At 38.7% G+C, this 23,854-nt stretch overlaps 1 protein-coding gene across 4 annotated transcripts in view; it reads left to right on the forward strand.

Annotated features, from left to right (window-relative positions):
* Positions 1 to 2,935: 2,935 nt before the first annotated feature.
* il15ra (interleukin 15 receptor subunit alpha) overlaps positions 2,936 to 23,854 on the forward strand; it is a 104,110-nt gene continuing 83,191 nt past the window's right edge. For all 4 annotated transcript variants that reach the window (XM_039761335.1, XM_039761336.1, XM_039761338.1 and 1 more), the window contains exon 1: positions 2,936 to 3,144. In XM_039761335.1, coding sequence (XP_039617269.1) covers positions 3,084 to 3,144 — 61 coding nt within the window. In that variant the 5' untranslated portion in view covers positions 2,936 to 3,083. The remainder of the gene's footprint in view (positions 3,145 to 23,854) is intronic.

Below are 23,854 nucleotides of genomic sequence, written 5' to 3' on the forward strand. Positions count from 1 at the left end.
CCTCTAGACCAGTGATTCCCAAACTCGGTCCTGGGGACCCCCTGTGGCTGCAGGTTTTTGTTCCAACCAGCTTCTGTTTTTAATTGAACTTCTGGACTAATTAAGTGAACAGATATTTCCCAAGTTCTGTGTTTAGGGAACAATATAGAATTTAGAAAACTAAGATTGCTAAAAAAAAATTAAAATGTACCAAGCAGTTATATAGGAATAATTTTTTTTTTTTCTTTTTAACCGTATTTTCATCTTGATTTTCATTCTACTTTTCAAGGTGTTCTAATTGTTTAATTAAACCATTATTTAGTAATTAGTGGTTCTGACTCTAAAGTATTTGCAGCCTTTGATTATTTAGTGGTGTTTGCCTGGGTGTCTGATCCACTCATTTTTAATTGTCATTATTAAGATACAACGAAGGGGGAAAACTGCACTGAGAAAGGGCAAAGTATAATGAAATCAACAAAAGAGTTAAGCATTTAAATCTATAGCAAAAGCAGAAATATTTCTAAATGTCTTATAAATGTAAAAATCATGTTGCTGTGCTTTTCTGAATGTTAAATAAAAGAAAAAAAAAACAACAGCTAATTGAGATCAGTGTTATCAGGTGTTGTCACTGATTAGGAATCTGGTTAGAACAAAAACCTGAGGGGGTACCCAGGACCGAGTTTGGGAAACACTGCTCTAGACAAAGTTTACATTTCCTGTAATATTTTTCTTTGAAAATGCATCTTTAGTTTCATACTGTTACATATAAATGAGGGCCTCTTGGACAATACATATTCATTAAAAAAATCATGAAAATCAAATTATGCTGCAACGATAAAGAACATATCTGCTGTTGAATAGGTATTTGACCCATAATAGCTTGGTGACTGTATGATTGTTAACAATGCAATAAGGGTAATGAAAACAGGTGTAAACAATTAATCATCTAGCTTGTTGACTGGTCTATAAGTGATTATTTAGGTCAGTTCGTAGGAACATACAGCTGAGAAATCAGTACAAGTGGCTTATTTGGTGAAACCTCAAAAACTGACAAAAAATGAAGACAAGGGAACTACTGTGATTAAGAAGTTTAAAGATGCCAATGGTGCCAAGAAGATTGCCAAGCTCCTTAGCCTCAGGGTGTCCATTGTGAAGGCCATCATAGCGAAGTGGATGACAACTGGAAGCATAGTGAACTGGCCTAGTTCAGACTGCCCTGTTAAAATAACAAAGAAAATGTCAAGAAAGCTAGTCAGAGAAGTAAGAGCAAATCCCAAGGTGACTCTCGGTGACCTGCAAAGCTCAGTATCTGCAGCTGGAGTGGATGAGCACAAGACTATAAATATTGAAGGTTTTGCACAGATAGGGGCTATATGGCAGAGTTGCTAGAAAAAAGCCACTACTAAAAAAAATGTCATCTGAAAGCTCAATTAGAATTTGCTAACGGACATCTTGACAAGAGTCCTGCATTCTGGAGACATGTACTTTGGTCTGATGAGAACAAAATTGAACTTTTTGGCCGCAACACAAAGGTGTTTGTCTGGCAGAAGGAACGGACTGCCAATGATCCGGCGAACACCATACCTACCATCAAGCATGGTGGGGGGAGCATCATGCTCTGGGGCTGCTTCTTTAGGGCAGGTACTGGGTCCCTTGTCCGTATTGGAGAAGGAATGGATAGTAAGAAGTATATGCAGATTTTGGAAGAAAACCTTCAAACATCAGCCATGAAATTAGGACTCAGATGACGCTACCATTTTCAGCAGGACAATGACCCGAAACACTGTCTAAAAGTAACCAAAGCATGGTCTGACAAAGAAGATCCAAGTTTTATATTGGCCTAGCTAGAGTCCAGATCTGAATCCAATTGAAAAGTTGTGGCATGATCTCAAAATTGCAGTTCACAAACAAAAGCCTTCAGACTTTTGCAAGGAAGAATGGGAAAAATTGCCTCCATCCAGATGTGCTAAGCTTGTAGATGGCTATCCAAAGCGATTCCAAGCTGTTATTGCTACAAAGGGTGCTGTTGCTAAGTATTGACTGCGTGTCATGTGAAGGGGTCAATTACTTTTTCAACAGCATTTTTCACAACATGATTGTCAATTTGCATTTTAGTTCGCCAAGCTCTATATGTTTCAAAATATGTACACAGAGAAATAAAAGTTCACTGTGATATTCTGTATTTGATTTTTATAGGTTGTAATGAAGTAAGATGGAAATACAGTGGCTTTCCAGAGGGGGTCAAATACTTTTTCAACCCACTGTATATCAAAAGACAGAGTCTCCTCATGAAGTACGATCTGCTCTGACCCTTCTTGCACAGTACCACTGTGTTGTCAGACCAGTCCAGTTTGCAGTTTTGTAGATCTGCACCAATTCCACAGCCTCCCCTTGAATCGTGACTGCTTTCAGAGGTTCTTTGGCACGCCAGAAATCCACCACCAGCTCCTTTGTGCTTCTGATTTTTAAGTAGAAGGTGGTTCTTATTGCACCACAAGACAAAGTCTTTCACAAGCCTCTTGCACTCAAACTTTTTTTTTTTAATCTTTCTCTGATGGCATTATACTATTAGTACGTTGTGCAGAAGGTAAACAGGAACGGAGACAAGACAGTTCCCTGTGGTGCTCCAGTACTACACAACATCACTTGTGAGAAGATAATGTGGTTTCAGTGACGTCGACTTATTCATTGGCGGCTACACCGTTATAGTAAATTTAACCGTACTGCTCGTCTTGATTTTGTTAACAACTCTATATTTGTCTCCGGCCAGAACATCTCTCGCGGTTACAATGTAACCATAAATGGCTATCCTCTTTTAATGCAGTTCTCTGTTCACTTATAACCAAGTGTTGCTCTTCGGGTGGCAAAGATTAAAAGCCAGTGTTTCATCCAACTGTCAATGAAAGCATGCCACGTTAACGGGTCTTACCGTAAATAAATCCTAAAAGCGAAAGCGAAACTGTTGCAGCGTATGCGACACCCCATTTGAAAACCTTTCACTTCTGCAGTCATTGACGGAGCCAGCCTGCTTGAGAAGAGTGCCGAATGCGGCAGCGTCCCTCTCACTATACGAGTGTTTGTGTGGCCGCCGTCTCTGCGTAGCCATGAGGTACGGCACGGTGCTCCTCGCGCTGCTCTTTTCTCTAAACCCCGCTTGGACTGACAGTAAGTAAAGTTCACTCCTTCTACGCTTCTTTTTTTATTCCACTCCTACCAAATGTAAATGAGATGAGAATTTCACACCTTTGCGCTCCCAGTCCGACTTGCTTGGTCTGAAGGTAAAGAAGCGTTGAACTGCAGTCCTGCAGCAAACAAACCCGCGGCGGCTCCGAACTCGTTTGTTTCGTTGGTAATCCGGCATGGAGGGGCTTGAGCAGCGCATGCTATCTCGAAGTGCTAGTTTTGGACAACTTTGTTCAAGTGATAACGCGGAAGCCCGCAGTTTCACACGAAGCTCTAGGAGCCGTTGAAGCAACGTGCAAAAAAAATGACAGCCTTTCCATACCTCTTGCAGATTTCTTTTAAAGATGATAATGCCAAAGGGCAGTTCCAGACGTGCGAGTCTTTTGTCAGTTGGTTTGGACACCCCCATCGTTGTAGCGCAGCCTTCAAATAAGAGGCAAAGGGAAACGCCGCCAGTTTTATACTTCATGAATCAAGAGTGGCGCAGTCATTGACGTTTCTCCCTCACACCTTCGGGCATATGGGTTCGATCCATGATTTGGTTACCAGGTGGTGTCAGGAAGGCCTAGGACGCGCACGCAATCATATTAGATTCATTGGCAACACGAGCCAAGTGCGTGCGTTTATCCGCTCTTGATCACTGACAGTTTTGATCCCTTCACCCCTTTGAGAAGGAACGGCCTGCATGTTGTGGTTCTGGAACTGGATAGATGCTGAATTAATAACAGTTATTAAATTATATAAATTATAAATAAATTATAGAAAATATTGCACTATCTGCGGTGGGCTGGCGCCCCGCCCGGTGTTTGTTTCCTGCCTTGCGCCCTGTGTTGGCTGGGAATCCAACAGGGGTCTGCAGGGATTGGCTCCAGCAGACCCCCGTGACCCTGTACTGTAGTTAGGATATAGCGGGTTGGATAATGGATGGATGGATATTGCTCTAGGGCTGCTGCCTCACAGTTAGGAGACCTGGGTTCGCTTCCCGGGTCCTCCCTGCGTGGAGTTTTCATGTTCTCCCCATGTCTGCGTGCGTTTCCTCTGGGTGCTCCAGTTTTCTCCCACAGTCCAAAAGCATGCAGGTTAGGTGGATTGGCGATTCTAAATTGGCCCCAGTGTATGCTTGGTTTGTGTGTGTCCTGTGGTGGGTTGGCACCCTGCCCAGGATTGGTTCCTGCCTTGTGCCCTGTGTTGGCTGGGATTGGCTCCAGCAGACCTCCGTGACCCTGTGTTCGGATTCAGCGGGTTGGAAAATGGATGGATGGATGGATATTGCTCTAGTGTGCTTGAGGGGAACTGGCCTCAAAGGAGAATTTCAGGAGGTGGTGGAAAAATGTTTTCAGGGCACGTTTTCTGCTCCGTAAGCCATTTTGTTTTAAGCATAAGGTCAAAAAAGTGTAGTGAGTGAATGACGGGTGGAATGGAGCACTTTATTGGTTTCCTACATTTGAGGCCTTATGGCACTGTACTCAATCCTACATTTTAAAAAAGTGAAAAGAGAGGACAGAGAGAAATATTTGAATATCTTTATGTGTTACAGTGCAGGTCAGGTAAAAGAAATACATTTGAGCATTTTATTTATACTGTACTACAAATATATACTACATATTTGCCTAAAAATACACTTTCCTTGACTTTTTCTTGTGAAAAATGTTCAGTGACAATGTTCATCACAATGAAATGTCCTTGCCAGGTTCGACTCGATATCCTGCCTGGTCGAATGCACAAGACATTCCTGATAAGTTGCAGGCTTTAAAAAATTAATTGGCTTGAGTTTTCTAAATAGATTCTGTGCAGAAGCTATAAAGTATCCGTAAGCTGGCTCAAACATTTGTAAATAGGTCCAAGTCGATATTCTGTTAGTATGTTCAATAGAGCTAACAATGTTAACTGCATTTCCAAAATTTGCCTTATGTACCAAGTGTAAATGTTACATTTCTGTTGCAAAATCCTCATCATTATGGTCACCAGAATATTGCTTTGATTAAGATAAAGCTTTTCATTTCTAATCACCTTCAGACATGGTGAGATATTTGCACAAGAAATCAAATGTTTTAGCCATCTGCTTCATGACATTGAATGTTACAGTTAATACTGCTATAAAATTGTGTACCAAAACATAAAAAAAAACATTTTATTTGCATCTTAAAGGACAGAAAACCATCAGAACATACTGTAACAACACACCCTATATAACATATATCCCCAGTCTACCATACTTTATTTTGTTAATAGTTCATGAAAAAATAACTACAAATAATTACCAAATGAGTGTTAAAAATCTCATCATGGAGGCTCAGGTGAGCCAACTATAAATTTAGTATTTCACTGACAACACTTCTTAAAGTTAGGCATTTTTACTGACACACTCAGTTTTTTACTGCAACTCTTAAAGCAACAGTCTGTGTATTCTGCCAACGTATCCAATAGCTCAGTGATTCCCCGTGATTTTTCAAAGACCAAACAAAAGTAAAGGCACAATTTAAAACTCAAAACATGATAAATTATCATTTTGAGGGAACTATCATGCGTGCACATTGCACAAGATATAGTATCCAGTACTCAAATAAAAACTAGTGATGAACATTCAGCCCAGTGATTGGCAGTTATTAAACAATGCAAACTTTTATAATGCCACTGTGCAAGGATAAGCCATCAACAGAATGAGCTCAAATTCTATCCTGCAAATGAGCAGCTTCAGCTATAAAGGAAGACGTTGCATAAGAATTTCCTCTACTGCTACAACAATAGGCAGTTCGTCCTTTAAGCCAGTGAGCTACAGGAAATATCGAGAGTTCATTCCCACTGGCAAGCACTACAGCAGTATGATACTACAGTATGAAATAAGACAAATTGTAATACCTGTGCTTGTGTGATTATTCTGTTAAGTAGTATTTTGTATTATGATTTCTGAACAATATAAAAATACAGGCAAGCTGCATACAATTTAAACTAGTTGTTTAACAACATAAAAACAAAATAAAACCGTAAATCTTTCATATATTTGCAGCCTGATAGAAAATCACTAGAAGCAATTGGAAAAGTGTTTTTCACCTCAGACTGTATGCATTTTTTTTATCTGTTTGTAACCACTGGATAAACCATAGCTCTTTAGTCCAAGCCATAGCATTAACTTTGTTTTTTTTCATTGTCGATTTGTTATCATGTAAGTAGTAAGTAATTAAGACTTACATTTTCTTTGGGTGTGGATTGTTCTGATATTTGTTTACAGGCACATACAAAGGAAATGGCCAACAGTGTCTGTGTATGACACAGAGACAAAGTTATGTAGAGTACATAGCTTTATTATTGTTTAATTCTATTGCTGCTGTCTTCAGCGTAATTTTTTTATGACCCATCAAATGTTTTTACAGAATTATAAACAGGCTTCAATTTTGACTTTTTTACAGACTATCTGTAAATTTACAAATGGTTGGTAACCCAAGTTAGATCCTCTTTGGCTGTCTGGGCCACAATGTGATGAATTGGCCGACTCCCCCCTCATAGGGCCTGTAGGAGAACAACCAATTCTGTCCTTTAATTTTAATATGTTAAAGAACCCTTAAAACTTACTCACCATTTAAGTGTTTTTCAGTCAGTGGGTAGAAGCCTCAGGAGGACTGCTGCCTTAATAAAATGTCAAGTTAAAGTCATAGTCATAATGAAAGAGAAACATTTTTCACACTTTCCATTTCAGTTTGGGGCTCTGGAATGCCATTTTATTTCCAAAAAGTGGAGGATTAAAGTAAGTGGAAATAATTTGCTCAAAAACTTTGGAAACAGATTTGTTTAAATTAAACCTTTAATCCTTTTAAGGAGAAAGTCAGTGAGCAGTGACATGGAGCATAGTATTCTCTACACTTTATAAATTCTTGTGCCTTAGGCACAATAAGCATGTTATGTGATTAACACAGTGACATATAGTATGATTTGCAAGTTTTAAGAAGTCCTTCATTTTTTTGTATTGTGAACTTTATATTGTAATGTGTACTAAAAAGTGTCTAATAAGTAAATATTACATTCTGAATAATAAGTCAATAAAACATATCATAAAAGAGGCAAAGAGTGGCAGGGTGGAAGAGTGGTTAATACTACTGTCTCATTGGTCCTGTGTGCTGGGCTTGAATCCTATGTAAAGTATGTCTACAACAGTTTGTTTCTTAATACTCTGGTATTCCTCCAATATTCCTAAACAGGTTTGATTTAGGTTAATTCACTATTTCATATTGTGTGTTTGGGTGTCTTGCAAGGGATTGTTGTCCCATCCAGGACTTATTCTTGCTTTGTGCTCAGTGCTGCTGGGGTAGGTTCAGGGAACCCACCACTCTGAATTGTATTAAGCACATTTAATAATATAGTGTTATAAAAGAGGCAAAAGAAACAGAAGCCAGTTGTTTTTTTCATAATTTTGTATTTGGAAAATATCTTTCTTCAAGGAGGGGACATTTTTCTTAGTCTGGGTTAGAATTCATTTTGTGCAAGAAAATAAGCCACAGTATTTTAATTTTACAAAATGAGGTCTTTATTAGAATTAATGTTCATCCAGAACTTTACATTAAAGTTCTGAATCCCAGTTAAAGCATTCTTCAGTCTTTATAGCTTGAAAATGCTCCCCTACTCATACTATAAATGTTCTTTCATACCAATATGAGTTGAGTCATGTCTGGTTACTTATTAGTTAGCAAAAATGTATCAGTTTTATTGCTTACATAGATCATTGTGTTATCAGTAACTCTCTGTGCTTGAAACTCCAAAATACTTCGTACCAATAAAGATACAGATTTGGTTACAACATAAAGAAAATAACAATTTAATATACATGAAACCCGTTCATTACGTATTGTTAAACAACAACATATTTTCCTAACGATAGAATTTAAAGTTATCAGGGCAGAATACAAACCCTAAATTGAGCATATATTCTTCCACACATGTTAACAGGATTATATAAGAGGAAAACAAGTTTTTTCAGGTTATTTCTTAATAAATTGTACTTGTGTATGTGTAGTTTGTGTGTTTGTAAACAGATGTGAATCTTTTTTTTTTTTGCTGACATCATTGCAACTTTAAAAAATATATTGATTTCAAACATCATAAATTCATTAAACATGCTTTACTGTCCAGTACCATTGTGTATGGAAAAATCATATACAGTAATCCCTCTTCAATTGCGGGGGTTGTGTTCCAGAACCCCCCGTGATAGGTGAAAATCCGCGAAGTAGAAATCATGTGTTTGTTATTTTTATATATTTTAAGCCCTTATAAACTCTCCCACACTATTTATAAATATTCCTTGCACAGTTATACAGCATAAACCCTTTATATTCTCTTAGTTATTAGGTAAGATTCTGTGAAATTATGTATATAAACACACTGTTTATATACTACTCACAAACATATGTATCGTATATCATTGAGGAGTTTTATTTAATACGTAATACAGTTTTAAACATATTGTAATTGATTAGGTAATATAAAAATAAGTGAAAAATCTATAACATGTAAATGCTCAACATAAAACCAAAATGTTATTTTAAAGATACTGTGGAACTTTTCCAATATCACATATGTTACAGCCATTAAGATAGACAGGCCATTGGCAATAAATACCTACAATGCAAGAAAAATTGTATAAAATGTTTGTACAGTTACAATAAACGTACATACATGTACTAAGTACGTAGAAAATTAGTTATGGGTACTCACCAACAATGACACGATGACTTGTCCGATAAAGGTGAGTTTAATTTTACTGCACAACAAAGGAGCGCGTTTCAGCTCTTCTAAAGGAGCCTCTTCAGGTGATTGTGTAGCACCGCCATTGTTCTTCTTATAGCAGTCTTCAATCCAAATCCCTAAAGCAGATTCAATCCAGACTACCGCCTTATTACATCCAATTACAACTCGTTTTGCGCCCTGGTTAAAGGACACTGTGGCCGTAGATCTTATATTCTTTTCCTCCTTTTTAAATAAAAACAATCATTGACTCATTGTTGCCGTAATGGCGTCCTGCAGCAGTGTAGCTGTTCCCTTACTTCAACATATCCAAAACTTTTACCTTTTCGGCAATCGTTAGCATCTTCCGTTGGCGCCTGGGCACGGCTCCTAAAGCAGTAGCAGGAGCAGATCGTTTTGGAGCCATAATGAAGGGCTTGACTATGCACAAAGATAAACACAACAGTTAACTCTTTACACAGCGAAACACGTTGATGCTGAATGAGCGAGACGAGACTTCCTGGTTAACACAGCGGAATCGAATTCGGCGCTCCGTCGCTGAGCCAATCAGCACACAGGAACTGAATATAGCGTCCCTTGTATGAAATCAATTGGGAAAACCCACTGAGGAAGCATGTACCAAAAGTAAATTGTCCGCAGAAACCCGTGAAGCAGTGAAAAATCTGTGTTATTGTATTATCGTGGTATTTCCCTCCACTTGCCCATTTACCTGTTTCCTCAAGGGTAAGGGTTCTCGTCAAGTTCGTTATCGGGTTGGTCTACTGTTGCACTTTAAGATGAACACACACACACACACAGATAAACACACACACAGACCCTAACCACAACAGTGCTCCATGAATGACACACACACGCTGATTAACCCTTAACACTTTAAACCACACAAGTGCTATATTAATAACAGCCTGTCATTCAGCACTTCAAGAGACTTACTTATTTTCAGCACGAACAACAATACAATGTTTTAGTGATATCTCAGACCTAAATATTACTTTTGGTCTACAAGAATACATTTAAACATACAAAGACTCAGCACTCTTGACTATAAGCCATTCATCAGCCAAGAATACCTTCTTTATCGTATCTGTCCCTTCTGTTGAGTATAGCGCTCTTCACTCTCAGCCATATAAACCTCGCAGCACAGAAATAATGGCAAAAATCCGGCTGTCACCAGCTGCTCAAAGAAATCTAACTTATTACTTCAATCACTCTAGACATTAAGACAAAGCATTGAAAGTTAAAAGCAGCATGGTATTTATTACAAGAATAATAATAATAGATAGATAGATAGATAGATACTTTATTAATCCCAAGGGGAAATTCACAAATACCACAAGAAAAAAGAATACTAGAAAATAGGTAGTGAAAGGAAAGTCTGAATATATATAGTCTTTAGAAAAAGCTTACGAAAAAGTTACAGATGACAAGGATGAATGTCCCAGGGAGGCGTTTGATTTAGCAATCGATGTTCATTATGCCTTTCTGACGACCAGGGCCATCTTCGTCCGTTCCTCTTCTTCTTTCTTCTTCTCCCTTTGCTTCTCTTTCTTCTCCCTTTGCTTCTCTCCTTCTTTCCAAACCAAGGCATATTTATTATGAAATGTCAAGCCTTGGTTTCACAACACATGCACCTGATTGGCTGGCTGTCCAAATGATTGATGAATTAATTCAATTTCCGTTTTCCCACACAACAAAACCTTTGATGTACTCGGAGGCATCAGTAGTTCTTCCTGTCCTAGGCTATAAAGCAAATTGTTGTTCCAGATGTCCATCCATCAATAGCCTGAGGTATCAGCTCAGCATCCTTTCCCAGGCTATAAAACCAAATTAGCATGAAGCTATGAACAAGTGTTATAAAAGTAAGGTGTAAGGGAAGAAAACCTGCTTTAATTTGTTAATTTCATCTGTTGTCTTGTCTTGAACAAAATATAATGGAAACCAAAATGTACAGATTTTATACACCATAACACTCCACCCCTATTTTGGTCAGACAAACTAAAGATGAACTGTGAGTCCTTCAAACCCTTGGCCGTCCGGGTTGGTAGTGTGTTCCCACGCCCTTCCAGTCGCCTCCTACTGCCCAAGTACTCAGTCCCTCAAGCAGATTTGGCTCACCAAGGACATTTGAAGTACTTCACAGCTCCCACAATTAGCAGAAAAAGAAAAAATTATCAGCAGATGCAGTTCTTATGCTACGATCCCAACAGATATACTGCAAAATTTGCCATTGTCATTTCATAATGATTCCATAAGCATTCTGAATCTTTGGCTAGTTGACTCTAGTAATTCCTGTGTTCTGTTACTTCTGCAGCTCTTGTCTTTATTTCTTCAAATGCCAAAGATGCTGTATGCAAGATGGAAGCTGGATTGCCTAAATCTTAAACACCTATTCCAAGTTCAAGTGGTTTGCCAATTCCAAATTAGTGTCTGCCACATTACTGTGTTTCACCTAAACAATTTTAACTATTTACTCCACCCCTGGACCCCTAAACACAAGTCCATCTATCTAAGCTACAATTCTATACAAACAACAGAAATGTTTTTATAATGTCTTTGCATCTGATAACTAAATACCTGGTCTTAGGAAGGAACACGTTTCCTCAGATGAGGCCTTCATCTCAACTATCAAATAAACCAAAGTAATTTCCCTGCTCAATTTATTCAATCAGTAGAGAGATCCGACTGCCACCAATTCTGGCCAGAATAAATTGGGACATCCTGTATGGGGCATCAAGTGTCTTTCCATCCAACAGATCACCACTGGAAGCTGCACCCAACAGGTGGACACCCTCTCCTGTTCCCTCCTTGAGCACTAAAAATATTTTTGGCTTATACCACTACTTGGTGTTCATATGAAATGCCTCCTTCAACTCTTAGTGTCCTTCTCTAATGTGATCACTTTCCCATTCAAAACTAAAAATTAACTATGACCTCCTGCATTGTACATTATATTACATTTCCATAGTGTCATATGAATTCTCTATGATAAACTTTACAGTTCTGAACTTTAATATCTTATACAATGTAGGATACCAGTTTGTCAAAAGGCCCAAAACTTCTCTAAATTTAGTTGTTCTATTTTGTTCTAAATTTTGTTCAGCTTTCTTTACTTTGTTTTTTTTGTAGCACACATTATTGGACCAATTTACTCACTAAATAATTACATTAACAAAACTGCAAATCTAACATTCTAGTTTAGAATTCAAAGCTGAAATGTATCTAATTAATTTAGCTTTAATGTCCAGTTCCTTATGTTATATTCCTGGTTTTATGGTTCCCTCTGAGACATGCACTTCCCCCAGTTCCTAACTATGGTAGCCATAAAAGGCACACCAGGTGTGAGGTGGTTTGTGGCGTGGTGGTTAGCTCAGCTGTAGTTAGAGTGGGACCAGCCTGGTGGAATCACAGAACTCAATGCCATTGCCACCCCTTCAAATGTAGCAAATGTTAAAGTGCACCCTGAGCACAACTCTTTGGAGGACCACCAGAGGAATGTTAGCTGCCTCTCTTGCTGGAGCATCACTTCCACAGTCACAGATACTGTTGTGCAGCTCCCTGCAGTGCAGCTTCTTGCCTCTAAGTGACTAAGATTATAGTCTTTAGGGCATCCAGCACTCCATTTATCCCCTCTTTGTACTCACTTAGCACATTGCAAGCTTCTTTACTGCTTTTCCACCACTGGTCTTACACTCATGCCCCTTTACACCTTTCCATCACCCACAAAGCACAGAATATCTATGACACCCAACTAATGGGCCTCAAAAGGTGGAGGAAAATAGCCTGTTTCAAAGTGACCATTAAAACACAAGACACTATATTGACATTTAACCCACCCCAGAATGGACATCACTTTAAATCACCTAGTTTAGCCTAGTGGGCTATACACATCAATATACAGGCTACAAAAAATTAAAACAAATGCAAAATAAGGCATAACCTATCTGTCTAGGCCTTTTGGACAAAGTGATTCCCTCATAGTCTTTTGATTGTCTTGATCATTGTTCTCCCTTTGGGTCCTATGAAATCCCTACAAATGTGTCCTAAACTATCCTGTCTTGCCCTTAGAAACCAGCTTCCCTCTGCATGCAGTACATCCCATGTTATGTGCTTATGGAAGAGAACACTTAGCTTTTATCTCTCAGTGTCCAGGTGTCTTTCCTCAGTCCAGTGCTCGACAATGGTGGTGATGATGATGCAGTCCTTTGGCCTCTTTCAGCAGAATTCTGATGCTTGCTTCAGGTCCTAGTATAAAAACTTTGTCGCACACAAATTCAGTCCAAACATAAACAGTTCATTCTGGTTCTAAAAAGTCTGTAGAAATGGATGCAAAACAGTTTTTCTGGCTTTCAGTCAAATCAAGTCTTTTGTCCTTTATTCTAGCAGCCACTGTTTCTCATTTTCTGGATGATGTTCTTCCTAGACTATTAATCCAGACCTTGTTATCAGGTGTAATTATTAATAGTGCTGCAACTTGCCATACTTTGTCCACAACCAGAGTGAATGAAATAATATTAATTTCTAATTGAGAGAAAGAGAGAGTGCTCACATATTTTATTAAAATGTCTGCCTTCTGTCCCTGCTCCACAATAACTCCTAGAGCTCTTTACCTACCAGACAGACTTAACAAATATGTGACACCTGTCTTTCTTCCTGCTTTGGTGATCATGTAACAAAGACCCTAAAAACTACCCAGCTGTTAGTGTGAATCACAACAGGCCTTTCTGTATGTCCTTCTTACTATCAAAGCAACAGCTTTCAACTCAGCTCACTAGCTACATTTTCCCTACATGCTGAGTGCCAGAAACTGGATGGTAAGCCACTGCCTTCCATTTTCTTATTCCCCAATATGAATGTGCTGCTTGTAATACCAATAAGAATTTCAATCAAACTAACTGCTAAAATGGCCATTTCAATCCATTCACTTTTAATTCAAATACATTCAAAAGCTTTCATATACATACATTTGCTTTGCTTTCATCTTCTGTATTTCTTTCTTTAATTCACTTAGTTTTCAGTCACATTATTCAACTCATGCCCTGCAGTCTACAATGGCTACAGAGAATGCAGTTCAGTAGAGAATAATGGAAGAAAACACTTAACTCTTTTCACTTTCTTTCACTTACAGTTTGGCATTGGCTGTTTTTATAATGCCACATGCCATTTTCATACCAATTGTTGCATTTGTCCATCACTAAACAAATGCACACCATATTGTCACTTACACTTTCCTTCATTACCACATACAAATAACCCTCACATTATAGCAGCTTTCCTTGTACTCTGCCTCTCCAATAGACAGTAAATTTTGTTTTCTAAGCAGCACTAATCAACATGGGCTTTGAAAGGTATGCTCCCAATAACCAGCTTCATTTCTACTGCTGTTGCTGGATGTTCCACTGCCCTATAGCCTGTAACAGCTGTTCACCTTTAAAGTTATAAGGATCGATGCTACTTCAGTGTTAAATGTAAATCAAAGTTAAAAACGTGCTTTTTCCTTAAAACAAGGGTCAGTTTGTGCAGATCTACACTCTCACTCCGCTTATCTCATTTGCAGGGGACCACCTTTAAAACACTGGCCTCAGGGGGTTTTCTTTCCACCCCTCGCTGAGACCTGACAACTGCTCCTCCCCCGCTGATCTCTGTTGCTGCAAGCCGCTCACCTCGCTATCATAAAACACCTCTGCCTGTTTAGCCTGCACAACAACCAGCATACTTGAATGACTGCCTCCTGTCCCATCAGCAATCTGCTCTGCTATTAACTGCGCTCCGGTGTGCAGCGTAACAGCTGCGTGTCCTTGCCTTTCAACAAAAGCGGCTCTCTTATCAGCAAGCAAATATGAGAGTGCAGCGATCTGTGACAAACTAAGTTATCCTGCATTTATCTCCTGTTTCTCAGGGTCAAAAGACCCCGAAATCAAAGCACACACTTTAACACTGAGCGATCGTTGCTTAATCTGTGTGGCATTCTCTTTATACATTTCTAAGTGTACTGCTAGCTGCTTGCGACTTTTTGGCCATCTATTTCTCATCTGTCTTGCCTCCACAACTAACTGCTTTATAATAATTAACAATACATAACCTGTCTGACCAGCAGACAAGTGTATGTTTTCTATTTTAGCCGCCTTTGCCTCCACTTTATGCAGAGACGGCTTCTCTGCGTCTTTGACTAGCGCAACGGCCTGCGATTCTTCACTCTCTACACCCGTTGCAGTTAAAGTTGTGGCTGCTGCCTCCGTTTTTAGCGGAGAAAACACAGCTGTAACAGCTGATTCTACCGTATACCTAAAAAACTTTACAAATGCTGTTGATGCACGCTGACATGTGCCGGCTGTATGCCAGCATGCGATTACAGCATATTTGCCGCCTGTGGACGATCCATCCCTGTCTTTGAAAAATGAAACCAAACACACAAAATGCAACACATGATTACTCCGTTAACCCTGCTCGCGCCAAAATGTATTATCGTGGTATTTCCCTCCACTTGCCCTTTTACCTGTTTCCTCAAGGGTAAGGGTTCTCGTCAAGTTCGTTATCGGGTTGGTCTACTGTTGCACTTTAAGATGAACACACACACACACAGATAAACACACACACAGACCCTAACCACAACAGTGCTCCATGAATGACACACACGCTGATTAACCCTTAGCACTTTAAACCACACAAGTGCTATATTAATAACAGCCTGTCATTCAGCACTTCAAGAGACTTACTTATTTTCAGCACAAACAACAATACGATGTTTTAGTGATATCTCAGACCTAAATATTACTTTTGGTCTACAAGAATACATTTAAACATACAAAGACTCAGCACTCTTGACTATAGGCCATTCATCAGCCAAGAATACCTTCTTTATCGTATCTGTCCCTTCTGTTGAGTATAGCGCTCTTCACTCTCAGCCATATAAACCTCGCAGCACAGAAATAATGGCAAAATCCGCTGTCACCAGGTGCTCAAAGAAATCTAACTTATTACTTCAATCACTCTAGACATTAAGACAAAGCATTGAAAGTTAAAAGCAGCATGGTATTTATTACAAGAATAATAATAATACCACAAGAAAAAGAATACTAGAAAATAGGTAGTGATAGGAAAGTCTGAATATATATAGTCTTTAGAAAAAGCTTACGAAAAAGTTACAGATGACAAGGATGAATGTCCCAGGGAGGCGTTTGATTTAGCAATCGATGTTCATGATGCCTTTCTGACGACCAGGGCCGTCTTCGTCCGTTCCTCTTCTTCTTTCTTCTTCTCCCTTTGCTTCTCTTTCTTCTCCCTTTGCTTCTCTCCTTCTTTCCAAACCAAGGCATATTTATTATGAAATGTCAAGCCTTGGTTTCACAACACATGCACCTGATTGGCTGGCTGTCCAAATGATTGATGAATTAATTCAATGTCCGTTTTCCCACACAACAAAACCTTTGATGTACTCGGAGGCATCAGTAGTTCTTCCTGTCCTAGGCTATAAAGCAAATTGTTGTTCCAGATGTCCATCCATCAATAGCCTGAGGTATCAGCTCAGCATCCTTTCCCAGGCTATAAAACCAAATTAGCATGAAGCTATGAACAAGTGTTATAAAAGTAAGGTGTAAGGGAAGAAAACCTGCTTTAATTTGTTAATTTCATCTGTTGTCTTGTCTTGAACAAAATATAATGGAAACCAAAATGTACAGATTTTATACACCATAACAGTTATATATTTAGATATGCTTACATAAAATCCGCGATAGAGTGAAGCCGCGAAAGTCGAAGCGCAATATAGTGAGGGATTACTGTAAAGGGTGTGATAGAAGGTCGGCAGTTCAACCTGGCTGAAACCCCCAGGACGCTATATGGCGACTTCCCTACAGCTTAGCTTACCCAGATTCCCACAGGGCACTATGGGAGATGGAGTTCGGCTTCACAGCCCTGCTGGGTACCATGGGTGCCACCAGGGGATGCTGCAGGGAGACACGGGGACTTCTGTTTCCAAGTACTCCCAAGTCATGGGGACAGAAGGACAGAAGTACTTCCGGGCTGAAGAAAATACTAGTCTTCATCTGACCCGGGTCAAGGACTATATAAAGGACTGATGGGAATCCAGCAAGCGAGCCGGAGTTGGGAGGGAGTGTGACGGAGCTGCTGGGAGGAGAGAATTGTATTAGTGATTATTGATTTATTGTTTATTGTGGTGGTTGTGGTGCTTTAGGGCAAAACATTGAAAAAAGAAGAAATTAAAATGACTACTTAGTGATTTTATCCCGTGTCTTGCGTACTGTCTGTTAGGGTAAAGGTGAGCAACCGCGCCACCAAGTGTCCACTTTGTGACAAGGGTTAAAAATGCTTATGAATTTATAATTTTTTTGGCCCTAGTGTTTATATGCAGGTGCATGAGTGTGTTTGCCATGCATAGGGCTGGCATTGTATCCAAGGATTGTACCTGCCTTGTGCCCGATACTTGCTGGGATAGGTTCCAGTTTCTTATGATATAGTAGGTTTGGAAGATGGATGGATGGATGGATGGAGAGGCAGTGGTAATGCAGCTGCTTTGTTGCTTCATTGTTCTGTTCCTCGACAGTGCCTGTGTAGAATTTGCACATTCTCATGTAATTTGTGCTAGTTTTGCTCTGGGCTTTCAAACTTTCAGCCCATGTTTCAAAGATATGCATGTTTGATTAATTGGTAACCATGGACTGGCCTGGTGTGGGTGATTTTGCCCTATGATAGACAGATACCCCATTTAAGGTCCTTTCCTTCCTTACACCCAGGACAGACCGTTGCTATCCACAAACCTGAACTGGATAAGCAACTTTAAAAATGTTTGTTGTTTAGGGTTGGCCAAAGTGACACAATTATAATTAATTATAATAGGGAACAGGATTGGATTGTCAGGGAGGCCATAACAGCGAGATCTTTTCATATCCTCCCCATGTTCATGTGGATTTTCTTCAGCTACTTCTGGCACGTTTGGCTTCCCAAGGCATTGTGCTTCTTGTTAACTGGTTGCTTTAAACTGGACCAGTTTAAGTGAGTATGCTCTGTACTTAACTGACACCCTGTCCACGGTTGGCTGCTGTGTTACAGTTAATAATGCTAGGATTGACTCTGGCAGCAAGTGATTCTTTAGAAAGCTGGGTCAGTTCATGAGTAGATATTAAATGTGTAGGTTTCCAGCTGTGATTAGAGTTCCCCTTGATGCTAGGAATGCCAATATTTATTTGATTTAGTATATATGTAGGCCTAGATTCTGCTTAGTTTGTTAATTGGTGAGGAAAATCATTTTAATAAAATAATTTTAAGTATTTTAAATTACCTCACACACTGATCCTCTTTAATTGTTAACTTTTCAAAGCTTGCACAGTTAAATAGCAGGTTGTACGCTTGTGAGATTCTTGCAGTGTACTTGAAGGTTGTTTGCTTTGAATTTACTTCTGAAGAGATATTTGCATATCACAAATTACTGATAATAGTTCAGGGGTTCGGTATTGTGGCATCTCAGGTAGCATCACTAATTAAATTTCCTGTTAGATTGCCAGTAGGGATCTCCTTAGTGTGGAATTTGAGCTTTTCCTACACAGTCATGTGGGTTTCCACGAAATATTTCAGTTTCTCTCAAAACCCAAAAAGACTATAAGTAAACAGCAGCATGTGAGAGTACAATGTGATGAACTGCTATGTTATTCACTGCTGCCTCCTGCCATATGCACTTGGATATATATTTTTTTAATAAGATGATGCTCTGAAATATTATGTATGAATAGGATGCATTCTTATCCAGATGCTCATAAATTAACATAGACTACATCCATCCCAAATGTCTAACGCTGTATTATATAGACAATCTATGGAAGGATTTAATCTTCCTGTTTAAATTTGCAGAATAAAATATGGAACAAAGACAGCATTAACAATGTTATAAACCCAGTTAACAGAAATTGAAGTGTCATGCCAGGCTGAAGACATTTTTACTATGTGAAAAAAGCTAAACTAAAAAGCTGCAATATTTAATTTTTATTTATATTTGTAGTTATTTATAATGTTTAAAAAAAGTTATTGAAATAAGTTGTGACATATTAGGTGATTTTTTGTTGTTTATTAACAATCTCCTTGTCCCATTTTAGAAGGCACCTTAACTTATCCTAATAAAACCCCAATTCCAAAAAAGTTGTGACACTGTGTAAAATGTATATAAAAACAGAATGCAATGAATTGCAAATCTAATATAACTGTATTTTATTCACATTAGAACATAGAAACATATCAAATGGTTGAAAGTGAGACATTTCATGAGAAATATTAGCTCATTTTTAATTTGATGGCAGCAACACATCTCCAGAAAATGGGGATGGGGGCAACAAAAGGCTGAAAAAGTAAATAGTACTTAAAAGAAACAGCTGCAGAAACATTTTGCAACAAATTAAGTTAACTGACAACAGGTCAGTAACATGATCTGTATAAAAAGAGCATCTTAGAGAGGCAGATTCTCTCAGAAGTAAAGATGGGCAGAGGTTCACCAGTCTGCAAAATACTATGTCTATAAATTGTGGTATAATTTCAGAATAATGTTCCTCAACATTAAAATTGCGAAGCCTTTGAATACCTCATCAACTACAGTATATAATATCATCAAAAGATTCAAAGAATCTGGAGAATTCTCTGTGCGCAAGCAGCAATGCCAAAAATCTATATTGGATGCCTGTGATCTTTAAGCCATCAGGTGGCACTGCATTAAGAACAGGCACTAGTCTGTCATGGAAGTCACTGCATGGGCTCAGGAACACTTACAGAAATGTCTGTGAACACTGTTCGTCGTGCCATCCACAAATACAGGTTAAAGTTCTATCATGCAAAGAAGAAGCCATATGTGAACATAATCCAGAAATGCCGCTGGGCTAAACTGCTAAAATGGATTGGGGCAAAGTGGAAAACTGTTCTATGGTCAGTCAAATGCTTTTTGGAAAACATGTCTTCTGGATGAAAGAGGAGAAGAACCATCCACTTTTTTTTTATCAGTGCCCAGTTCAGAAGCTTGCATCTCTAATGGTATGAGGGTGAATTAATGAATATGGGCTTGACAGCTTACACATCTGCAAAGGCACCATCAATGTTGAAAGGTATGTACTGTATAGGTTTTAGAGCAACATATGCTCCCATCCACATGACATCTTTTTCAGGGAGGGCCATGCATATTTCAGCAAGACAATGCTAAACTGCATATTGCATCTATTACAATAGCATGGCTTCATAGTAGAAGAGTCCGGGTGCTGAACTGGCCTGCCTGCAGTCCAGACCTTTCACCATTAACATTTTACACAGCATTCCAACTTTGTTGGATTTGGGGTTGTATTTACTTTCCTTTGAGAATGGAGTTATTGGTGAGCACAGAGGATTTGGCATTATTCAAGAGGGTGCTAGTGGCTAAGAAAAAAATATTGTCTCTTGCGTTTGTGGAGAGCAGAAATACCAACCTTTATCTTTAGTGGGGACCAGCAGGGGCCAAAATTGAACAGCAACAAACACTATTAAAAATGTAAATCAAAACTCTCAAATTACTCATGAAGCAAGACATGTCAGTTATCCAGCTGTATGCTTGTGATATCCAAAACATGTATTTTTTTTACTAAAATTTTGTTAAATAAGTACAGCTGAAAATAAAATTAGTGTAAAATAGTGAAATACATTAAAGTGCAATTGTGCTTTTGAATATCTGCTTTTCCCTTCATTCACTGATCATGAGTACGATCCAATAACTTGGATTTGCTTGAATGCACTTTACTTTTAGGAAAGAATATAAAATAAAAAGTGTAACCTCGACATCCAGTAAAGGCAGTTTTATGTTCAAATTGCAATTGGAGCAACATAGCACTTTTAATATGTTTATTTTACTTTATATGTTCATGAAAAAACACAGGTTATTTTTAATTCTATTTTTTCAGACCAAGTAATAAATCAAGAGCGACCTTGCATTTCTCCCAAAAATATGAGCAGAAATTTAAGTGGATGAGTTGCTGTTGGAAGGTAGAACATCACTTGTCTTTAGTTAAACTGATAAAACATATTCTCTTTGCCTGTAAATGACAGATATATTCTGTGATTTTTTTAGATAAGGAAGACAGACATTTCCAGATTATGTAGCTACAGTATATTCATTAATCATGGTGCCAGAGAGTAGCAACATACTACATATTGATTAGGACATGCAAGTAAGAATTCTACTGCACTCTATACAAGTTACAGTAATAACAATATGTAAACTATATGAGTCTTCTACAGTGGTAGTGCTGCTGCCTCGCATTTAGGAGACCCGGGTGCGCTTCCTGGGTCCTCCCTGAGTGGAGTTTGCATGTTTTCCCCATGTCTGCGTGAGTTTCCTCTGGGTACTCTGGTTTCCTTCCACAGTCCAAAGACATGCAGGTTAGGTGCATTGGCGATTCTAAATTGTCCCTAGCATGTGCTTGGTGTGTGTTGTGTGTGTGTGTGTGTGCACTGCGGTAGGCTGGTGCTCTGCCCAGGGTTTGTTTCCTGCCTTGCGCCCTGTGTTGGCTGGGATTGGCTCCAGCAGACCCCCGTGACCCTGTAGTTAGGATATAGCAGGTTGGATAATGGATGGATGGATGAATCTTCTAGTAGTAGCCTACCTGGACTCACTGCAGTCTGCCTATCGGACAAGTGGAGGATGTGATAATCTGTTTGCTCTAAAAAGCTGGCAGCACTGTGAGAATTATGTTTTTTTTAAATTTTTCCAGTGCATTCAATACCATCCAGCCATCTCTGTTAAGGGGTCAGATCAGAGATATGCAGGTTGATGAGCCTGTGGTGCCCTGGATCATGGACTGCCTATTGGGCAAATCATAGTTTGTGAGACTCGAGGACTGTGTCTATGATATGGATGTAAGCAATACTGGAGTACCTCAAGGAACTGTCCTTTCTCATTTTCTCTTTAATGTTTACACCTCAGACTTAAAATGTAACACCATGTTATGTCACTTGCAGGAGTTCTCAGATTACTCTGCAATTTTGGGATGTATTGATAATGGAGAAGAGACAGAGTACAGGATTCAGGTGGAGAACTTTATTTCTTGGTGCACAGAGTATTTTGTCTACAACTATACATCAACAAAACCAAGGAACAGGTTATTGACTCTTGCTGCACCAAAGAGCCTCTAATACAGTATCTGTTTACTATTCAGGAAGTGGATGTTGAGGTGGTACACTCCTACATGTACTTGGGTGTCCACATTAATGGCAGATTGGACTGGTCTTATAACACAGCTATATAAGAAAGAGCAGAGCAGGCTTTATTTTCTTAGGACACTGATTAGTAAAGAAAAGTATGAAAACAAAACTGAGTGCCATTATGAACAATGTTGCACATTTCTGTCTGTCACACTAACACTTTCAGCCAACAAATTATTCAGCAGAAGTGTGTCAAGAAACGCTACTGGGGCTCCTTTATACTAACAGCAATATGCTCACTGTGACTGTAACTGTCAAGTTGAAAGTTTTTCTTTTTAGTCATTCTAGCATGTGCTCAGACTATAGCATTTATGTATATACAGTGGTGGGCAAAAGTAGGTTTACAGTTGTTCGTATGGAATTGCTTTATTAACTAAATAACTTTATTAACTCAATAGAATGATACAATGGCATTGAGCACTTACGAGATTATACCTAAGCGCGCTAATTGCCAGCCTCACGTACTCACAACTGTAAACCTGCTTTCGCCCACCCCTGTATATTTATTTTTATTATTACATGATTTTATTCAACTTTGCCTCTCTGTTTGTATGGATCAAATTTTGCAATCAATTTTTAACCCACTTTTACCAGTCCAATTTACTTCAAACTTTGCATGCGTGCTCATCTCCAACGACAATGCTGTATTTCATCAATTTTAACCCAGGACCTGTATGTCAGATTTAAATTTCTTATTTCCTTATATTATACTTTTAACAATTACACACACAGATATATATATATATATATATATATATATATATATATATATATATATATATATATATATATATATATATATATATACACTGATCCCTCACTATATCGCGCTTCGACTTTCACTCGGCTTCACTCCATCACGGATTTTAAATGTAAGCATATCTAAATATATATCACGGATTTTTCGCTGCTTCGCGGATTTCTGCTGACAATTGGTCTTTTAATTTATGGTACATGCTTCCTCAGTTTGTTTGCCCAGTTGATTTCATACAAGGGATGCTATTGGCGGATGGCTTAGAAGCTACCCAATCAGAGCATGTATTATGTATTAAATAAAACTTCTCAATGATATACGATATGCTTCCCGCACGGTGCTTGATTGTTTGCTTTTCTCTGTCTCTCTCTCTGACATTCTCTGCTCCTGACGGAGGGGGTGTGAGCAGAGGGGCTGTTTGCACAGAGGCTGTTTGCCTAGAGGATATGGATGCTCCTCTAAAAAATGCTGCTTTATTGCAGTGCTTCGGCATACTTAAAAGCCCAAAAGCACGTATTGATATTTTGATTGTTTGCTTTTCTCTCGCTCTCTCTCTCTCTCTGACATTCTCTGCTCCTGACACGCACTCTTTGAAGAGGAAGATATGTTTGCATTCTTTTAATTGTGAGAAAGAACTGTCATCTCTGTCTTGTCATGGAGCACAGTTTAAACTTTTGACTAAAGGGTTTTATTTCATGTCTAGAGGGCTCTAATAATGTTAAAAAACGTATTTAGAAGGTCGTAAACAGGTTTTCAATGATCTAACTGCGAAAATATTAGATTTATAAATAAAGAATCCTACTTCTTGGAAATTCATTTATCTCTCTGGAGCGGATGAACCGCTATAAACGAGGGTTTACTGTATATCTGTGCAGAGAATATTTATAAACAGTGTGGGAGAGTTTCTAAGAGCTTAAAATATATAAAAATAACCATACAAACATATGGTTTCTACTTCGCGGATTTTCATCTATCACGGGGGGTTTG

This window comes from Polypterus senegalus, chromosome 8 (genome assembly GCF_016835505.1).
Source record: "Polypterus senegalus isolate Bchr_013 chromosome 8, ASM1683550v1, whole genome shotgun sequence".
NCBI classification, from domain to species: domain Eukaryota; kingdom Metazoa; phylum Chordata; class Cladistia; order Polypteriformes; family Polypteridae; genus Polypterus; species Polypterus senegalus.